General features: G+C 45.3%; 2 protein-coding genes across 3 annotated transcripts in view; one reads left to right on the top strand and one right to left on the bottom strand.

The window, feature by feature from the left end:
- RNF208 (ring finger protein 208) overlaps positions 1-20,204 on the top strand; it is a 435,087-nt gene that overhangs the window by 337,193 nt on the left and 77,690 nt on the right. The gene's annotated exons all lie outside the window — the stretch shown is intronic.
- On the bottom strand, positions 5,406-12,597 carry CYSRT1 (cysteine rich tail 1). Of its 2 annotated transcripts, XM_069747777.1 has the most exons (3): positions 12,432-12,597; positions 9,261-9,308; positions 5,406-7,087 (listed from the first exon to the last, which is right to left on the bottom strand). In XM_069747777.1, exon 3 carries the CDS (start codon positions 7,022-7,024, stop codon positions 6,611-6,613), a length of 414 nt encoding a protein of 137 aa, XP_069603878.1. In that variant the 5' UTR covers positions 7,025-7,087; positions 9,261-9,308; positions 12,432-12,597; the 3' UTR covers positions 5,406-6,610. The 2 variants fall into 2 exon arrangements, with proteins under 2 accessions (XP_069603878.1, XP_069603877.1); XM_069747776.1 differs by lacking the exon at positions 9,261-9,308 and having other exon boundaries at positions 12,432-12,594.

Below are 20,204 nucleotides of genomic sequence, written 5' to 3'. Positions count from 1 at the left end.
CACAACTTTGTGAGATATGTATCACTGCGCATATTAGCGTCAGTGATGTAAAACCAGAGTAGTTTTCCTCTAGCATGCTAATTGTTTTCGAGGGTTATGTTATGGGCTGGCTTCAGTGGACCTCCATAGAGTGGGTGAGAGGGGGTCCACCGTATCTCCACCTGCAGAGTCCTGACAGGACCTGTGTTATGTCAAGGTCATGTGATTATCACATGGGGTGTTGAATACCTGGCCATGAGAGTCAGTGGGTGGCCATGAGAGTCAGTGGGTGTCATATCTTGGGAGCGCACGAACTCCCACATAGCTCACGGAGAAGCTAAGGACTGTGCAGGTTAACTGCAGGTGAATTCAGCAGAGAAAGGAAACTCAGGGTATGTTTCCACCTGGCGTATTTGCTGCGGATTGGACGCTGCGTGCAGCCTCGAATCCGCAGCATCCAGCTGTTACAGCATAGTGGATGGGATTTTATGAAATCCCGTCTCCACTATGCGTGCACAGATGCAGGTGACAGATCTGTGTATACGCACATGCGGCGCGTCTTTATAGACTGCAGCATCTCTATTTATCTTACAGAGATGAACAGTCTCCACAAGATCAATAGCACTGTTCTATGTATAGGATGCAGCGATTCTTCATGTGTTCATTGAACATATGCGGAATTACCGCGCGTACAAAAGCTGGCAGCGTGTGTCACATGCACGGCTGTTCTCGCCATCAGCTGCTGATCACGAGAACTGCAGTGTATGTGAACTTTAGCTGCTGATCGCGAGAACTGCAGTGTATGTGAACTTCCGGCTAAAACAAGGTTCACACACCATTATTTAAATTAGTACACATGAGTAGTAAGCTGTGTTCCCACTCTTAATGCGCATGTGACTAGAAAGATAATGTGGTTTTACCGCATCTAATGAAAGTCTATGGGATATTTACGTAGTGGAGACTGAGCATCTCCTCTACATAAATTGACATGCGGTTGTCTGGAAAGACGCGCTGCATGTCCGTCTCCGCAGGGAAGCCCAAGGCATCCGTGCACGCATAGTGGGCATGGGATTTCTTGAAATGCCATCCACTATGCTGTAACATTTGGACGCTGCGGCTGTACGCAGTGTCCAACCCGAAGCGTTTACTGACCGTGGGAACATACCCTTATGGACTGTGTTTTGTTTATTTTACCGTTATGCCACCAGCTAGACTCTGTTTATTTTGGTGAACCCTGCCAAGGTTTATGCTATCCACAATAAACCAGCAGGTGATCTACCAGAACGTTCCTGTGTCTACCTAGGAAAGCAGCAGAGTGTGTCACAGCTGTTATGTGGATGTTTCATCTCACTGTAGGATGGTGCAAATATAGGAGTAGCATGCACAAGGCTGGACAATGCAGAGAGAAGAATGGAAGCATGGCATAACTTGTTTGTAATTGGGTCACTACAGGTTGCAGCTTTGTCTTGTTACAGTAGGAAGGACAGCACTGGAGCACAAAATACTGCTTTGTCAGGTGACATACTGTGAAGAGGAAGAGTCACAAATGCCTATAAAATGTTACTATATGAGAGGAATTGAGCTTTAAAGAGGTTTCCACATTGGAAAACACTGTCTTCATCTGCAGTTTGTTATAAAATAAAACAAACCAAAAATATTTCTTACTCACACCCTCCCCGGGTCCAGCATGAGTCTTCACCTCTGCTACTGGTGGTGTCTGTTATTGTTTGCAGCACTGATGTCACGTAGACAGTGCTGCAGCCAATCAGTAAGCTTAGAGCTTCACTTGGGCAGAGCTCAGTTTTTGGCTGCAGCGGTGTCGACATGACATCATTGCTGCAGACAATAACAGTCATCATGAGCAGCGGTGGAGACTCCTCATTGAACCCAGGGAGGGCGACTAAAGAACAGCTTTGTTTAAAAAAAAAAAAAAAAACTGCAGCCGGGAAGAGGGGTTTATCGAAAGCAGAAAACTTCTTTCATTTACCAATTTTGTAAATATCTCACTTTTTCTGTATTGTATATCTACTGCAGTCACAGCCAGAGCTGCAGTCAAAATTCTGCTACTTACTAGTGATGAGCGAACATGCTCGGATAACTTGTTATCCGAGTATGTTGGGCATGCTCGAATAATATGTTCGAGTCCCCGTGGCTGCATGTTTTGTGGCTGTTAGGCAATTCCTGCATGTGTTGCTCCTGTCTAACAGCCGCAAAACATGCAGCCACGGGGACTCGAACATATTATTCGAGCATGCCCAACATACTCAGATAACAGGTTATCCGAGCACGTTCGCTCATCACTACTGCTTACCTGCTAGCTGTGAGGGTGCAAGACCTGCTAGAATGGCCATTCCTCATTGCCTCTAGACATCATGCTTCGCTGTGTTGCAGTTTTCGGGAGTGACTGCTCGGCGATACTTTGCTCAGGACTTTGTTAATGAAGTGTCGTGTGGTAATGACCTTCGCTTCCTGTCACCGATGCTTGTTCTTTTAATGGGATCTTTTATTGCGACCAGGAGAATTTCTAGATTAGAGTGTAGGTAGATAACTCAGAGATTGGGCACTTATGGGTAATAATTAACCCCAATTATAGTGATGAGTGTTTAGGTGGTTACTGTTCACCCAGCAGGAAGACTGTGCCAGTCACAGAGTTAATCAGCTGATTATTCTCATCAAGGCAAGTTTTACAGCGAGTTCATATCACAAAAAAAAATAATCTGTGATAGAGATGATCTCCTGAAATCCCACAAAGGATTCTAACAGCCACCACCAGGGGGAGCTGCTGCAATGTCTTCTGTGACTAATGGATGCTGCATAACTATGTATGCAGAGAACTCCCCCTAGTGGAGGCTGCAGAGAAGCGGGATGTTATCAGCAGCAGTGATCATTATAATCATAAGACACAACCTCTGCCCCGGACTTCACTAAATCTCAGTGATTAAGGTGATTTTTCTTATCAGTTATCTGAACTTTCTCTAAGGTACAAAATTCAGTCTTGATTTATACCTGGCTGTAAAGTTGTGAAAATGATAACAACCAGCTGCTACCCCCAATAACTGCAGTGTCATTCCAGAAACTATTTACTATTAATGGTTGGAGGAATCCACCAATGATCTAAAACCTGTAAGGACTAGTGGATTACATGAAGAGATAAGCAAAGTATGAAACAGACTTTATGTTCTCCAAGATTAGAGATGTAATTTGTGGAGTTGGTGGATATTATCTGTTTAATCAAGCTAAGCGGATAGATGTTCAGCTGAAAGTAATGTCAAGGAGAAACTGTTCGTGTACAGGGCTCGGACTTGGGGTACAGGCAGCTACAGACATAAGACAGAACAGAGACCCTGTACAAGAACCGATTTCGGCTGTTTGCAGTCCAATAGTTCATCATAATACACACATCAGTGTGTCTGTGATAGAGGCTGCTGTATTCTTTGGAGATGGAAGTGGCCCCTTCACCTCTTGGACCTTTGTGAGGCTGCACTAATGGGGTATCTGATTGTGTGTGTGTGTGTGTGTGTGTGTGTGTGTGTGTGTGTGTGTGTGTGTGTGTGTGTGTGGGGGGGGGGGGGGGGGTAGGTGCGATACTGACACTCAGGGAACCAGATAATGATGCCGAGGCTTGAGGTAAAGGAATAGGACATTTTGAGAACAGGATGAAGAAGACACTGACTGTCGGGGGTACAGGATAATGACGCTGACACTGGGATTACAGGATGAAAACACTGGCAGTCGGGGCACAGGATAATGACTCTGACCCTGGGGATACAGGATGAAGACACTCAGTCGGGGTACAGGATAAAGGCACCGACACTGGGGTTACAGGATGAAGACGCTCACAGTCGGGGTACAGGATAAAGATGCTGACACTGGGGGTACAGGATGAAGACACTTACAGTCAAGTTACAGGACAATGACACTGGGGTTACAGGATGAAGACACTGAGGCTGTGTGCACACATTGCTGTTTTTTCGCGGTTTTTCCTGATAAAAACGCTATAAAACCGCAAAAAAAACAAAAACGCATACAATAAGCATCCCATCATTTAGAATGAATTCTGCATGGTTTGTGCACATGATGCGTTTTTTTTCCGCGAAAAAAACGCATCGCGGTAAAAAACGCAGCATGTTCATTAATTATGCGGGTTTTTTTTGTGTGGATTTCCCACTACAAAATGCATTGGGAAATGTCCAAAAAAAAATGCACTAAAAACGCATGCAGATTTCTTGCGTGTACTGGGGGTACAGGATGAAGACACTGGCAGTCTTGGTACAGGATACTGACACTGGGGGTACAGGATGACGACACTGGCAGTCTTGGCACAGGATAATGACGCTGACACTGGGGGTACAGGATGACGACACTGGCAGTCTTGGCACAGGATAATGACGCTGACACTGGGGGTACAGGATGAAGACACTGGCAGTCTTGGCACTGGATAATGACACTGAGGGTACAGGATGAACACTTGCAGTCGAGTTACAGGACAATGACACGGAGAACAGGATGAAGACACTGGCAGTCTTGGTACAGGATAATGACTTGTACAAGGTGCAAGTAGTGAGCGATATTCACGTCTTTGCGTGTGTAAGTCGTCTCCTATCCACAGGACAGTGACATTACAGAAGGAGCATTTATCATACATACAGGAATAGACCTTACAGCCCTGTAAATGTATACACAGTCTGGAGGTTTAGGTTTAGGACAGGCTTCCTCTATATACACCATGATGTCACCCGGCAGGGACTGTACATTTGTATATATTTGTATACTGTAAAATCCTCTCTGACAAGCATAGAGGGCTCTGTCTGCAGAGCAAAAGCCACATCATAGTGTGTGTGAATTGAATATATATCTATATAACACACACTGATGCCATCTGCCCTGGGAATAATCGAGACTGGGTGAAGATAGGTTTGTTTGACTGCAGATCATGTCGCTGAGCAAACAAAGGAAAAAAAAGTCAACACCAACCCAGAGATGGGATTGTCTGGAGCTGACAGTAAAGTTTTCCATGTAAAAATGTCCATACGTGAGCCTCCAGGCTGACGACTCTCCCCGATCCCCCATACACAAACCCTTGTCTCCAGTCCGCGTTCATGTTGCCTCTGTGGGGCAAGACTCAACTGCCTGGAGAACAAAATGATCAGGTGACTGGGGAAATTAAGGATTGGGCATTGATTTTAAAATCAAAGGGTCAGAAGACCTAAAAGTACCATGATCTTTGGAAAACATTCTTTGTATCAGTTTGTCGTGGCCTGATCTGATAGTGATGACTTATTCGGAGATCCCTCATCAGTCAGTTGCTTGCGCCCACCGGGTTACAGACAGCACAGTGCCATACACTGTAGTGGCCACTCTTGGGCACTGCAGCTCAGCTCCTATTGATGTGAAGTCTTTTGTAATTAGAAAAAAAATTGGAGACATTTGCTAGGAAACCAAACATTTTACTGTATCATATTTAATTAAAGTTAAAGTCACATATATAAAAAGGTAATGGCATTGCACACAAGAGCTGGCTTCATTATAAAGGCCATATATTAACACTTCGTAGCCCTGAGAAGCACCGAGGAACCCTGTCCAGTGCCCAAAGATTCCATTCTACTAATCAGGAGCATCAATTACTGAAGATTATCCATTAATAATGTTATTTCACCTGGCCAAATGTGATGAGGGATGACCGTTGCTTCGTTAGTCCAGGAGGAGATGGTCAGTCACCAATGCTACACCATTATATGTCTCTTGAGACGGTCTTAAGGTGAGGTGGCTTTAAACCTTTCATCTAATGCCAAGTATCAGCTCATAGTGATGAATCCTGACAAAATTCATTGTGCTTTACTCCCTTACACTACACCAGAAAAGTACAAATATAAACATATTTTCACTATCTAAGGAAAAAAAAAATTAAAACCTATCTTTCACTCTAGAGAACGTGCGACTTCCATCTCTTCGACATCGGTCGTCAATCTCCTAAAATATTGTTCCTTCAATTTGCAGATTTAAAACCAGATATTCACATCTGATCTGCTACCGGAGTGCTGCATGAATGAAATACTGTGAGCAGAAACCATAACGGGGATGTTCACTTTGACTTTTTTTCTTATTGTCTAGTCTCAATTCAATCGTTAGTGATATCAAATGAGTGCTAGATAATAAGGCTTCACTCTGGGCTTGGATGGATCTAAAAGGTATTTTTGCCCATATGGGAAGCATTGGATAAAAGTGAACATCTCCTTTACATTGGTACAAAACAACTTAAATTTTTTTTACATATATTAATTAGAAAAAAAATAGAAATGGATATCCAAAGTCAATATTTCTTCGAAAGTTGGACAGATGTTGGCATTACAAATACTATATCATTACAATAAAAAAAAAAAATACAGAAGAATGATCCATCAACTTAATTTGGCAACTGAAACTACCCTGCATCAGTGGGCCAGATCCTTGTCATTGCACAAAACATTGGTTCACAGAAGGTTCCAGAGAACCGGGAGAAGAAGATCTCCTTAGATTTTGGTACAGTCGAAGGTCTGTCTTCATTGACCCAATACACCAGAGAAATATTTTCCCTTGGAGTCCATTCAATCTTTTCTTTTGTTTTGTGGCTCGGGAAGAGGGTGGCCAAATATTAGGAGATGACGCAGCAGGATTTCCTACAGTACGGACAGCACTTACAACAAGGATAACAGCAGCACGGTTTCTCCTCGACGTTCACTTCTTTGTAGTGCTTTTCCAGGTCGATGTTGTACATGGCTTCGGTGTGGCCTCCGTTATGAGGCTTATTACTGCCATACGGATTGTAAGGTCTTCTCCACGACTCCTGTGTGCGGATTTTATTGCTGTCCGAGTTAGGATAAGGATTGTTGTTGCTGTAGCTATCCTGTCTAATGTGGGAGGGGTACGTTGGCACCACTGAGGGGTTGGTGATAACTACGCCATCGAGATCCTCTCCAAGCGTGTTCCGGATGAAGCTGCTTTTCAGCTGCGCTCGAGGGATGTTCACATTGGCATAAGGATTCTGGATGATGTCTCCTTTATCCATCTTGGATCTGGTGGTCCTCTGTTTTCAGTTAAGGAGACAATTTTTCTTCAAGGAAATCAATACCTGTGTAGGTGTAAAATACAAGGATTATTAAAATGTTCATCGGTGTGAATTTTGTAGTCACAGCAGAAGTTAAACTTTCTTACTGAAAGCTCGAAATCTACCCAAGTGATGTTGTTTCAAACCCAGTTTGTTTGTTTTTTTTTAAACAAAGGCGACTATGCGGTCAAGATCCCAACGTACCTAGTGTCCTACAGATTTCTAACTAATGGCAAAAAAGTGCTATTTTTAATGGACCAATGAACTATGTAAAAGTTAGAACTACTAAACTCAACCCCTGGCATGCCTAGAAATTACGGTACTTCATTTCGGTTTTTTTTTTTTTTTCAGTCAAGATGGGGTGCAGAGTGTACATTAATATGAAAAAAATTAACATTTTTGAATTTACCAAATGGCTGCAATAAAACGAGTGAAAAATGTAAAGGCGTCTGAATAGTTTCCGTACCTACTGTATATCTACCAGTTTGCGTGTTCAAAGTCAATAATTGTACAGATATGAAGATGGAAACCCTTTTTAACAATAGTCATACAATTTGGGAGCATTCCAGAGAACATATGCAGCACAAAAGAAAACCTATGCACAGCGTGTATAGTGTCCAGAAAAAAAAAAAAAACAGCCAACAACGCTCTTAGATAATTGATCACTAAGTTACTTCAGTGATTTGGATAAAATATACAAACAATGCACATTGTGCTCCAATGTCCAGGATTTCACCGGGCCTCAGATTATACTGACTCTGAATATCAGAAAACTGTAATAACTAGTTTGGCAGTAAAGCTCGTTATGCATTTGGTTCTTTTATGTAGTTGGAAGCTATAGGTTGAGACGTTTTTGATGTAACGCAGATGGGGCGAGCTGCAAACGTCCCGCCAGGTAAAGACTAGTAGTTTTCCACCTCTGTCAGCTACCTGTTAGCACTAAATATATCACCAGTCACCGCACAGTAACACCTCAGAAACCAGCATGGGGCTCCCCACACAATCAGCCACACTTTGCGGCTCCAGTCGCATCCGTTTTAAAGTTTCCATCATGAACACAACCTTTGGCGCAGTTCTGGATCCATAATCTGTGAGATACCGGTGAACCACATGGATTTACAATGCAATCTGTCATATTCAGAGAGAAAAACAGCCCAGCAATAGGCGCTAATCTCTGCAGCAGAACACATCACAGGACCTGGCACAGATGTGATCTCATCTAGAAGGACACCCAGAGAGTGGTTTAACCCTTTAGTGGTACACCCAAATCACCTTATACAGTGCACCTGTCTCATACCCTTCATAGATGGACGGGATGTGAAAAGTCATGCATTTCCATAATGTTCGGCCACTCCTGCGAAACTTCCAAACCTAAGATAACATTAGAATATTTCGTATCTCCTTGAGTCACTGAGGCGTGTGCAAGGAAAGGAAATCAGGTCATTAGGTTATTATTGGAACATGGGTTCTTTATTTCTACAGCCCGGTGGCGAGTGCTTTACCAGATCCCTATAGGAATATCTGATGCCATTGTGGAACATTACTGATCAGGAGATGGACAGATGGATGCCCATATTTTGTCTCTCCGTTGTGTTATGACGTAGAGGGGATGTCTTCCCACCCTGATCTGTATTTTATACGCTCCCTGCACTTTCGGCTCAAGTGATGCCTATAAGCCTGGACACAATGCGATATACACACTGCTGGCGGACCACAGCCGGGAGCCCAGGGTGCCCAGTATTCCATTCACCATTCTGTTTTACTTTGATCCTAATCATCTATAAGCCTACCATATGTGATACTGTCTGCTGAGCTGTATCTAATATCAATATGTGTGAGATCACCTGCTGAGCCACTGTATCCAAATATTTAATTTCATGTGTACTATGTATCCACTGTCCATCAGCCTCCCATCCCTGTAAAACCGGTTATCAAAATTAACAAGTGTTATACAAAGAATGGGATCCTTTCCAGTAGAATCCTCAGTTTCCCCTGGAGATAAATGGTGTCTGAGTTATCAAAATCTACAAGCGTGTAAAATCAGCAAGTTCCAGATCTCTATTAAAAAAGAAATCATCCAGGGCTTGTTTAACCCAACACAGTTGGACCTTCGCACAAAGACATGAGTCTCAGTGGATACCAACATATTTGGTATCTTCTAAGTTATGTCACATGTGGGGGCTCATTATGTGTTTACCTTGTGACCTCTGTATATGCCGTCTGACCCTCCCCAATTGTGGGATTCCTAGAAGAAGAGAATTATATGTAAATTACCCTATTGTAATCCAGCAGGATGGGAAGCAGCTTCACAAAGATGAGGAACAGGCCGTGCAGGATGGGAGGGCGGTCAGCGGGACAATGAGATCAGGAGGAACAGGCCATGCAGGATGAGGGGGCAGCGGGACAGTGAGATCAGAGGATGGCCATGCAAGATATGGGGGGGGGGGGGGCGCAGCAGGACAATGAGATCAGGAGGAACAGGCCATGGAGGATGAGGGGGTGGTCAACGGGACAGTGAGATCAGGAGGAACAGGCCATGCAGGATGAGGGGGCAGCGGGACGGGGAGATCAGGAGGAACAGGCCAAGCAGGATGGGGGGGGGGGGGGGACAGCGGGAACAGTGAGATCAGGAAGAACAGGCCAGCCAGGATGGGGGGGCAGCGGGACAGTGAGATCAGGAAGAACATGCCATGCAGGATGGGGGGGCTGCGGGACAGTGAGATCAGGAGGAACATGCCATGCAGGATGGGGGGCAGCGGGACAGTGAGATCAGGAGGAACATGCCATGCAGGATGGGGGGGGCAGCGGGACAGTGAGATCAGGAGGAACATGCCATGCAGGATGGGGGGCAGCGGGACAGTGAGATCAGGAGGAACATGCCATGCAGGATGGGGGGCAGCGGGACAGTGAGATCAGGCCATGCAGCATGGGGGGGGGGGCAGCGGAACAATGAGATCAGGGGGAACAGGTCATGCAGGATGGGGGGGAACGGGACAGTGAGATCAGGAGGAACATGTCATGCAGGATGGGGGGCAGCGGGACAGTGAGATCAGGAGGAACAAGTCATGCAGGATGGGGGGGCAGCGGGACAGTGAGATCAGGAGGAACAGGCCAGCCAGGATGAGGGGCAAAGCCACAATGACATCAGGGATAACAAGCCGAGCAGGATGTGGGGCAGCAGAACAATGGGATCAGGTTGGGCAAGAAGGCAGCTGACATGTGAAGAATCCTGTTGGTTTTACGATGGCCAATGATTCCTCATTAATCCTAATAGTTCCTGAGGGCGACTTGTGCAGGACCAGTCCCTTAAAATTACCACATTGACCCACAGCAACCAAGCAGACTTCAGCCTTTATCTATGTAATTGCTGGGGTGACATCTACATAAGAGCAGGCAGAAGTTTCTCATTGGCACTGCAGGACATATGGAATAGCCTATGGCAACCTAATAATGTGACCGGAATATAATATTACATACCTTCTGCAGTGATAACATTACCAATGAGTCCCCAAATACCACCACACAGTGCCAACCACCAACCAGGGCCATCTTTCAGTGCTTGAATCATGACACCATGGGTGTGACATCAGCAGCCATGGTGGATACCTTACATACACTTGAGGATTGGCAGCTGAGCTGTCAGCGGTGTACGACAGGGATTCCTAACTAGTAAATCCGCAGCATCATTAGCAACCATTACGGCATAATGCGATGGCTCAGGGTTATGTAATGGATCCAGTCAGGAAAGACTCAAAGCCATGACACCATAAGTAAAGAATTAGAAATGCACCTGCCATTGTTAATTCACATGCGATTGTTCAATGGGGGCAAATTATTGACAGGATAGTACAGGTGAATACACCGCATTTCTCCCTGTTATCAGCCAATTTGATCTGGTAGAGGCCGAAATGTCTTTAGAGACTCCCAGCCATAAACGTGGGATAAAAATCCAGCTCCGGCATTTGCTGACGCGAAGATATTTCACCTTAAGACAATGACCCCATCCGTCGCTTGTGACAATTACACCCAAACAAATGAAGGTTTACCAGTAATTAGATCTGAAAGTAGATAAATAATGCACCGGACGGCTCCGTTCTTCCCTTTCCCCGTCAATAAGACATTGCAGTGTGGGGTGGCGGTGCATGTGCTCCTGGTGTGTGAGGGTATAAATTAATAATCATTTCTATGTAGCGCTAACATATTCCGCAGCGCTTTACAGTTTTACACACATTATCATCACTGTCCCCGATGGGGCTCACAATTCCCTATCAGTATGTCTTTGGAATGTGGGAGGAAACCGGAGAACCCGGAGGAAACCCACGCAAACACGGGGAGAACATACAAACTCCTTGCAGATAAATTGCACCACTATCGTCCCTGTATGAACCCCACCTGTGCTTCAAGGGGTTCTTCGCCATGTAGATGTGGCCCCAACGATAAGCTGGACACAGGGCCGTGAGGATTCCAGATAATCAGCCATTAGAGATGAGTGAAGAAGTGGTCCATGGCTGCCTCCTACCTGCCGGCATTGTTGCCTCTTAGTTACCCAGTGATGACGGCAGGTAGGAGGTTTCAGGGTTCATTTTTTGCAGCACATTTTAAGGCAGATTGTTCCTGAAAAAGATGTTGTGTGCACATATCCCAATAGCAAGCAAGAGCGGGTCATAAAGCAGCAATTACGTCACAACGTAGGGGTCTGACATCTACACCCATACCCCAGCACCCCGCGGCCCACAAACAGGAGGCACATTCCCCTTTAAAGATCCATTGCGGTTACACGTCTGTAAATCCTCATAGGTAAATTTAGCCTGATTTGCTTTTAACTCTCTAGCTCCTGCCGTGAATTACCTGCATGTAGCCATTCCCCTACTAGAGGATGATTATGATCGGTGGTCTCACAGCTACAACGCTCAGGGCAGGATTAGAGCTGTAGTAGACCACTGTTCTAGAATATTCTGCTGGCATATCAAATAGTCTCCTGATTGGTGTCAGGAGAGAAATCCCATAGTGGAGAATATCAAAGCTGTATTCATCCGGGGGGAGGGATATGGTTTCCAGTCTGATTTGGGAAGCGGTCCAGATTAGACATCGGCCATTATGACCCCAGCCCTTCCAAGAGTAATGAAAGATCACAGTGCAATGAGAGAAGGAGAATGCTGTGGGCACAAGGGCAAAGGCCAGATAATATCACATGGAATAGAATGGTCATGTGGCGGCCGATGGCCTCGCTCCCCAATGGTCATAACCACTTGTTGGTTTTGTCACTTTCTGGAAGGTTTGAAATTGCAATCTAACACTTTAGTAAAGTAGGAGTTAGTTAGGCCTGTCACTGCCAGGAGGAAGGACAGAGGGATGTGTAGTCGCTCACCTGTGCTGCCGTCATTCCATGGCCAGGGGGTTATTTTTGGGGTAGCAGGGTCTTTTCTCTCCAGTCCAGTATGACCATAGCAGAGCAGAGTGTTACCAGGGAAGAGCAGCTCAGCATTGAAACTGTTCCACCTGCTGCTGACTTTTCTTCTGAGGGGGAGGGGAGGAGGTGAGTTTCTGTAGCAGGAGGGTGTGAGCAGGTTTCACATAGCTCAGTATTATAGGGAACCATACAAATCAGCTGACTGTAGGGTGGGGAGGGGCTGACACTCCTTACTGCGGGCACCCAGCGCACACCTACAGGTGATAAGCAGGAATAAACCGCACAAATGTCAGGTATGGACCGAGAACTGCAATATGGCCGACCAATCCGATCACAGTGAAACTGCAAAACGCTGACCTTCTATGAATAACCTCTGAATAAGAAATCGCCTGTAGTGCACATAGTAACGGATTTTCCCACTTGTGGATTTTTAAGTGGTAGCTGGTTTACAGTTTTCGACATTGATTTTGGAAGAGCAGCAACCTCAAAATCCATATGAACACAATCTACTGTCCATGTGAGAAAATACACTTTTACTACTGAATCAATGGAAGCAGAAATCCCAGCAAACAAGCCAATATGCACACACCGTGTACAAACAAACAGAAACCCCCCAACTGTTTGCTGTTGTAAGGCTATGTGCACACGCTGCGTTTTTTTTGTGCGGATCTTCAGCGTTTTTCGTGCGTTTTTGCTGCAGATTTTTTGCGGATTTACTGCATTTTTTTACCCCTGCGGATTTCTATAATGGAATGGGTGCAAAAATGCTGCAGATCCGCAAAAAAAAAAAGTAGTGACATGCTACTTCTTTTAATCCGCAGCGTTTCCGCATCGGATTTTCTGAAAAGTGTGCACAGCTTTTTTTTTTCTCATTGATTTACATTGTACTGTAAATCAATTGCAGATCTGCAGCGTTTCTGCACTGCAAAAAACGCTGCGGATCCGCAGAGAATCCGCAATGTGTGCACATAGCCTTAAAGTGTTTGTCAAGTGCATTTTTCAGGGTGAAGAATTTACATAAATATATATATATATATATATATATATATATATATATATATATATATACATATACATATATATATACTGTGTGAACATACCCTTATAGTACCAGCATAAGAAATCGTGCTTCCCGGACATATCTTGCATTGACACATATTGGCCACAGTGTGATTTTTGTATTGTTGATTTGCAGTAGAACCACGGCGTTTACACTGCAATTTGTAAAGACTGCGACATGTGAATGCAGCTCAGAGGAGTTGTCCAGTCCAAATCAATATGCAGAATATGAATCCTAGCAGAGCATGCACTGTGTGCTGCAGGGATTTGCCGATTTCAGACCCCGGAACGGAGGGTATTTATGAGTAAGGCCGGGGTCACACTAGCGTAGAATATGGACGAGTGCTATGCGAGAAAACATCACACACACTCGGCCCAGTGTTAGGTCAGTCTCACACGTCCAGATAATTCCGGTACCGGAGTTATCCGTGTCCATGTGCTCACGTAGGCCATCCGTGTGATGTCCGTGAGTACGTTTTTAGGGTCCGTGTGCTGTGTAGTGCAACAATTTTTCCAATTTTAACCCTATGACGGGAAAAACGCACATGGACAGCACACGGATGGCAAACGGACAGCATCCATGTGCGGTACGTGTTTACACGGACCCATTGACTTTAATGGGTCCGTGTGATCCGTGCGCTCCCACGAACACTGACATGTCTCCGTGTTTTGCAAACGGACACACGGTCCATGAAAACACACTGACATGTGCAGAGACACATTTATTTTAATGTGTCTACGTGTGTCAGTGTCTCCGGTACGTGAAGAAACTGTCACCACACGTACCGGAGCCACTAACGTGTGAATCCGACCTTAATCTATGGGGCAGCTCACATCACCGTATTTTTTCTCAGGCGTATTCTACGTGTGTGTAAAATCGCAGCATGCTGTGTATATCGGCCTAGTCTTGCCAATGCAAGCCTGTGGGTGCGAGAAAAACTCAGACACCACACGGACCATCTGTCTAGCTTGCCACAAATACGCACACATTTTCCTCATTTCAGCCCATTGAGCCATTAAATTCAGTGGGGAAAATCACATAATCGCATTGCAAACGCATTACACACGGATGACCATACGGAGAACACTCGTGCGGCTCTCGGCAGGGAGACGCGGACAGATTTTTCATACGTTTCGTACCCCTGGCCAGTAGGTGCAGCCTCGTGCTCTAAGCACTTGCATGGAGCGAGGCTGCGCCCACTGGTCGGCTGCGTCACTGGCATTTATGGGTCCTGAAACCGGCAAATCCCCGCAGCGCAGTGCGTGCTCTGGGGGAACTCATAAGTCTGTAGTCACACAGTGTGACTGCAGACTTTACGGTCTGGACCGGACAGCCCCTTTAGGCTTCTTTTACACTTACCGGGTTTTTTGCGGCCCAATTTTCACGGTCTGCCGCAATGGACCACAAAAAACTACGGACCATGGATCGCCGTTTTTCGGGTTCCCAATACTATAGCAAAAGTATTGGGAAAAAAAAGGCGTTCCCAAAACCAGAAGTCACAGTGCACAGCAAAAACAAGCTTCCGTTGTTTTGCGGGTCCCATTGATTTTCATTGGGGGCCATGTTCGTAAGCCGTGAAAAAGATCGTGCCATACAGCGCACCGTGAAATTATTGCAACCCGTTTTTGCGGCCCCATAGAAATTTATTGGGGCCGCAAAACAACAGTATGTGTAAAAGAAGTCTTAGGGTATGTGCCCACGATCAGGAACTGCTACTGGTTTGTCACTGCGTATTTCTGCAGCATCAAACCCGCAGCGGCAACATGTTATAGCATAGTGGATGGGATTTCAAGAAATCCCATGCCACTATGCGTCCACAAAAACCAGTGGAGACTGACATGTGGCGCATCTTTCCATATCACAGCATGTCAATTTCTCTTGCAGAGATGCTAGTCTCCGAAACAGACATTTCACCAATAGAATATATTGAACACGTTTTTTTTTTCTATGCATTGCAGAGAGTGAAATACACATTGACTTCCGCAGCATACATTGACAGGCCTTAAAACTACGTTCCCACAATGAGTTTTTGACGTTGCACAATTTCTGCACCTTTTATTTGAATTAGATTACTTGGGTTTTTTATTGGGTTTTTGTGTACGTTTTCTTAGTATGCATTTTTATCTGTTGTTGGTGTGTTATGCTTTAAAGTGAACCTGTCACCCAGTTTGGCCAATACGATTTACGGCCAACCCCTTTCAGGGCTTATATACAGCATTCTATAATGCTGTATATAAGCCTCCGATCCGACCTGTAAGAGAAGAAAAATAACTTTTATTATACTCACCTGCGGGGCTGTCCGGTCTAATGAGTGTCGCTCTTCTTGGTCCAGTGCCTCCCATCTTCTTACAATCCCCGTCCTCCTGCTTGCTTCATGTGGATGATGCGTCCCTGCAGCATCCACACAGGCTCCCCGGAATCGCACTCCTGCGCAGGAGTACTTACCTGCCCTGTTGAGGGCAGAGCAAAGTACTGCAGAGGGCAGAACAAAGTCCTGTAGTGCGCAGGCGCCGGGAACAGTCAGAGAGGCCCAGTGCCCGTGCACTACAGGACTTTGCTCTGCCCTCATCAGGGCAGGTAAGTACTCCTGCGCAGGAGGGCGATTCCAGGGAGCCTGTGTGGATAACGCAGGGACACGTCATCCACATGAAGCAAGCAGGAAGGCGGCATCGCAAGAACATGGGAGGTGCTGGACCAAGGAGAGTGACACCCCTCGGACCGGACAGCCCCCCAGGTGGGTATAATAAAAGTTATTTTTCTTATCTTATAGGTCGGATCGGGGGCTTATATACAGCATTATAGAATGCAGTATATAAGCCCTGGAAGGCGGTGGCCGTAACTCGTATCAACCAAACCTGGTGACAGGTTCCTTTTAAATAAAGCTGCTTTGATTTTGATTAGGGTTGATCGAATATCTTTTGATAAGTGCTTATCCAAATAGCTATAGCGCTACCGCTGCATCGGTAACCTGGATACCTGGAGCGCTCCCAATAATTAGCTGTTCAGCGCCGCGGCTGTGTGACAGTCCCAACAGACAGGCTCTCCATGCATGTGTTGTGACTGTCACACAGCCACGACACATGCAGCTGCAGCGCCAAACAGCTGATTATCGGGAGCGCTCCAGGTATCCAGGTTACCAATGCAGCTATTCGGGAAGCGCTATAGCTATTTGGATAAGTACTTATCGGAAGCTATTCGATCAACCCTTATTTTGAAACCTCCTGGAATTTGGCTTTGACAAAACTTTATTGACATGCTTAGATTCATTTGCGATGCATCTTTATCTTGGAAACGCACTAAAAACGCATGTGCGTTTTTACCTGCAGAAATTCCGTACCTAAGCACAGTGTGCATGAGAGTCAAAACACACATACATATATATATTAGATAGATAGATAGATAGATAGATAGATAGATAGATAGATAGATAGATAGAAGAAACGCTGGTAATTCATCTGCCGTGCTCTGTAAAATCATTGCAGGAGCCGACAGGATAGAAGAGATGGATTACATACAGTACATACAAATAGAATAGGTAGATATCTAGAGGTCAGTGACAAATACAAATAGTACAGTGTGTACAAATTACTGGACATGTATTTAATTAATAAAAGGTTTATTTTACGGAAAAAAATGGCGTGGGCTCCAGCTCGATTTTCTTAACCAGCAGAGGGAAAGCCGATGGCTGGGGGCAGATGTTTATAGCCTGGGAAGGGGGTAATACCCATGGAGCTTCCCAGGCTATTAATATCAGTTCACAGCTGTATAATTAGCCTTTACTGGCTATTGAAATGGGGGACCCTCAATAAAAATGACGTAGGGTCCCCCTATAAATTAAAAACCAGCAAAGGCTATGCTGACAGCTGCAGGCTGATATTAATAGATTAGGAAGGGGCCATTGATACTACCTCCCCTCCCCCCCAGGCTAAAAAGATCAGCTCTCAGCCATCCCAGAAAAGGTGCATCTCTAAAGGTACAGTCACATTAACCGACGCTGCAGCGATATAGGCAACGATGCCGATCGCTGCAGCATCGCTGTTTAGTCGTTGTGTGGTCGCTGGAGAGCTGTCACACAGACAGCTCTCCAGCGACCAACGATGCCGAAGTCTCCGGGTAACCAGGGTAAACATTGGGTTACTAAGCGCAGGGCCGCGCTTTGTAACCCCTATGTTTACCCTGGTTACCATTGTAAATGTAAAAAAAAAAAAAACACTACATACTTACATTCCGGTATCTGTCGCATCCCCCGGCGTCAGCTTCCCTACACTGTGTAAAGCAGAGCGGTGACGTCACCGCTGCGCTCTGCTTTACGGCCGGCCGGCGCTGACACAGTGCAGGGAAGCCGACAGACATCGGAATGTAAGTATGTAGTGTTTTGGTTTTTTTTACATTTACAATGGTAACCAGGGTAAATATCGGGTTACTAAGCGCGGCCCTGCGCTTAGTAACCCGATGTTTATCCTGGTTACAAGTGAACACATCGCTGGATCGGCGTCACACACGCCGATTCAGCGATGTCAGCAGGTGGTCCAGCGACGAAATAAAGTTCCAGACTTTCAGCTCCGACCAGCGATGTCACAGCAGGATCCTGATCGCTGCTGCGTGTCAAACACAACGATATCGCTATCCAGGACGCTGCAGTGTCACGGATCTCTATCGTTATCGTTCTAAAGTTGCTCAGTGTGAAGGTACCTTAAGATGCGCCAATTCTGGCACTTAGCCTCGCTCTTCCCACTTGCCCTGTAGCGGTGGCAAGTGGGGTGAGGTGATAGTTGTGGCGATGATGTCACCTTTGTATTGTCAGGTGACATCAAGCCCAGAGGTTAGTAATGGAAGGGCGTCAATAAGACGCCCCCATTACTAACCCCATAGTCACATTGTAAGAAAACACAGACACCCAGAAAATATTCTGCATTTAGGATACACGAAGAGATACGCCAGGAGTATGTGCACACACAGGGTTTTTTTTTTTTATAAAGATTTTTTTTTTTATAAGGATTTTGAATCAGATTGTACTCCAAAATCTACATCAAACCCCTTCAAATATTCTACTTGAAAAATGCATCTGTAGTGCACATGGTGTGTGTGTTTTTTAATATTTTCCATTATTACGGTAATAAAAGGAAACCTAAACATGATTGGTAGAATCGAGCCAAATTGCTTGTAAAAATGAAACTCTGTGTGATCGTTCCAAAGCACATTCACTGCAGAAAATACGTTTTATTTTTGCATCTTCGGAATTTAGCCTTACTGCATCAGCTTCAAAAAAATCTGCCTTGAATCTGTACGATTTACCTGCAGCGCATATTTTAGATCTACGGGGTGTCAATCTATGCTGCGGATCTCATTTTTTGAGGACTTACATTTAAGACTTGTTCCCATGTGGCGTATTCCCTGTTGGACTTAGGGCCTTAGGCCTCTTTCACACTTCAGTTATTTGGCGTCAGTCACTACCGACATAGTGACAGATTGACGAATCCGTCACAATTGTTGTAAAAACGGTTCTAACGGATCCGTTTTTTTGACGGATCCGTTACTTGGGGGTTGTCTGGGAAAAGTATCTTCTTTTTGGAGCATGCGCAATTGAAAAACGGATTGGGGCGACGGATCCACCGAAAAAACGGTTGCGGCGGATCCGTCGCCCATAGGCGCCCATTCTATGGAACGGCGGACACGACGGATCCGTCGCGATCCACCATTTCGGCGTTGACAAAAAACGTTTCAATGTCCGTCTATTTTCAGAAAACGTCCGCCAAATTTCGACGGATCCGTCGCATGGCGGATGGAACGGACCACCATCCGTCACAATCCGTCACTAATGCAAGTCTATGGGAAAATAACGGATCCGTCAAAAAAAATTGACGGATCCGTTATTTGAGGAAAATGGCGGTTTTAGACTGACGCCAAATAACTGAAGTGTGAAAGAGGCCTTACGCGGCATGAAAACCTAGCACAGGCCTTACACACACTTCTATGCATCATGTATCATTATCCGTGGATCGTGTGTATGGAGCGCGTTCAGCTCAGTGTTTTGTACAACGCAGGAATTTTAATCCTCTTCACATTGCTGACACCTCATCTCAGCCGCGCTCAGTGTTGTATCGTGTGTCGTCAGTTCTACATTTGTAACATGAGGATGGATCATATCCGTTTGCCTCAACATACAGCATTCAGTACATACTCCTGGTCTGTGTCTGTCCGTGCTCTCTACTTCTTGAACTGGGGTCAACAACCTGTGGTACTCCAGCTTTTGTGAAACTACAACTCCTAGGATTCCCTGAACCTTGTTCTAGAAAATTATTGGACAATGAATACATGGCAAAGGGGCACCATGAAAAGCCATACAATTTAGGCCAAGTTCACATGTCCAGTAATCATCATTGGAGGTGGAAAATTAAACCTTTAACTTATACTACTGCACATGTGAACTTTTAAGTAACCATCTATTTGAAACTGAACAGTAAGCAAAACATGGATCCTTTTCAAATGTTGTCTACACAACTTTGTCAAGGATTGCTGCTGGCTTTGTTCCAACAGATGATTGCTGGACATGTGAATTTAGCTGTAGATGGCTGCTATGAGAGGAGTAAGCTGCTGCAGCAGCTTATCTCCTCTGGGAACCAAGGGATTGGGCATGTTGAAATCCCTCCACCTGAGCTTTCTTTCCCTCA

Source organism: Ranitomeya imitator, chromosome 2 (assembly GCF_032444005.1).
Source record: "Ranitomeya imitator isolate aRanImi1 chromosome 2, aRanImi1.pri, whole genome shotgun sequence".
Taxonomy (NCBI): Eukaryota; Metazoa; Chordata; class Amphibia; order Anura; family Dendrobatidae; genus Ranitomeya; species Ranitomeya imitator.
The sequence above is the reverse complement of the archived record's forward strand: the minus strand, read 5'-3'. Positions and strand labels throughout refer to the sequence as shown.

Coding starts and splice junctions, on each gene's coding strand:
- CYSRT1 (XM_069747777.1), bottom strand. CDS start 7,024: ATGGATAAAGGAGACATCATCCAGAATCCTTATGCCAATGTGAACATC.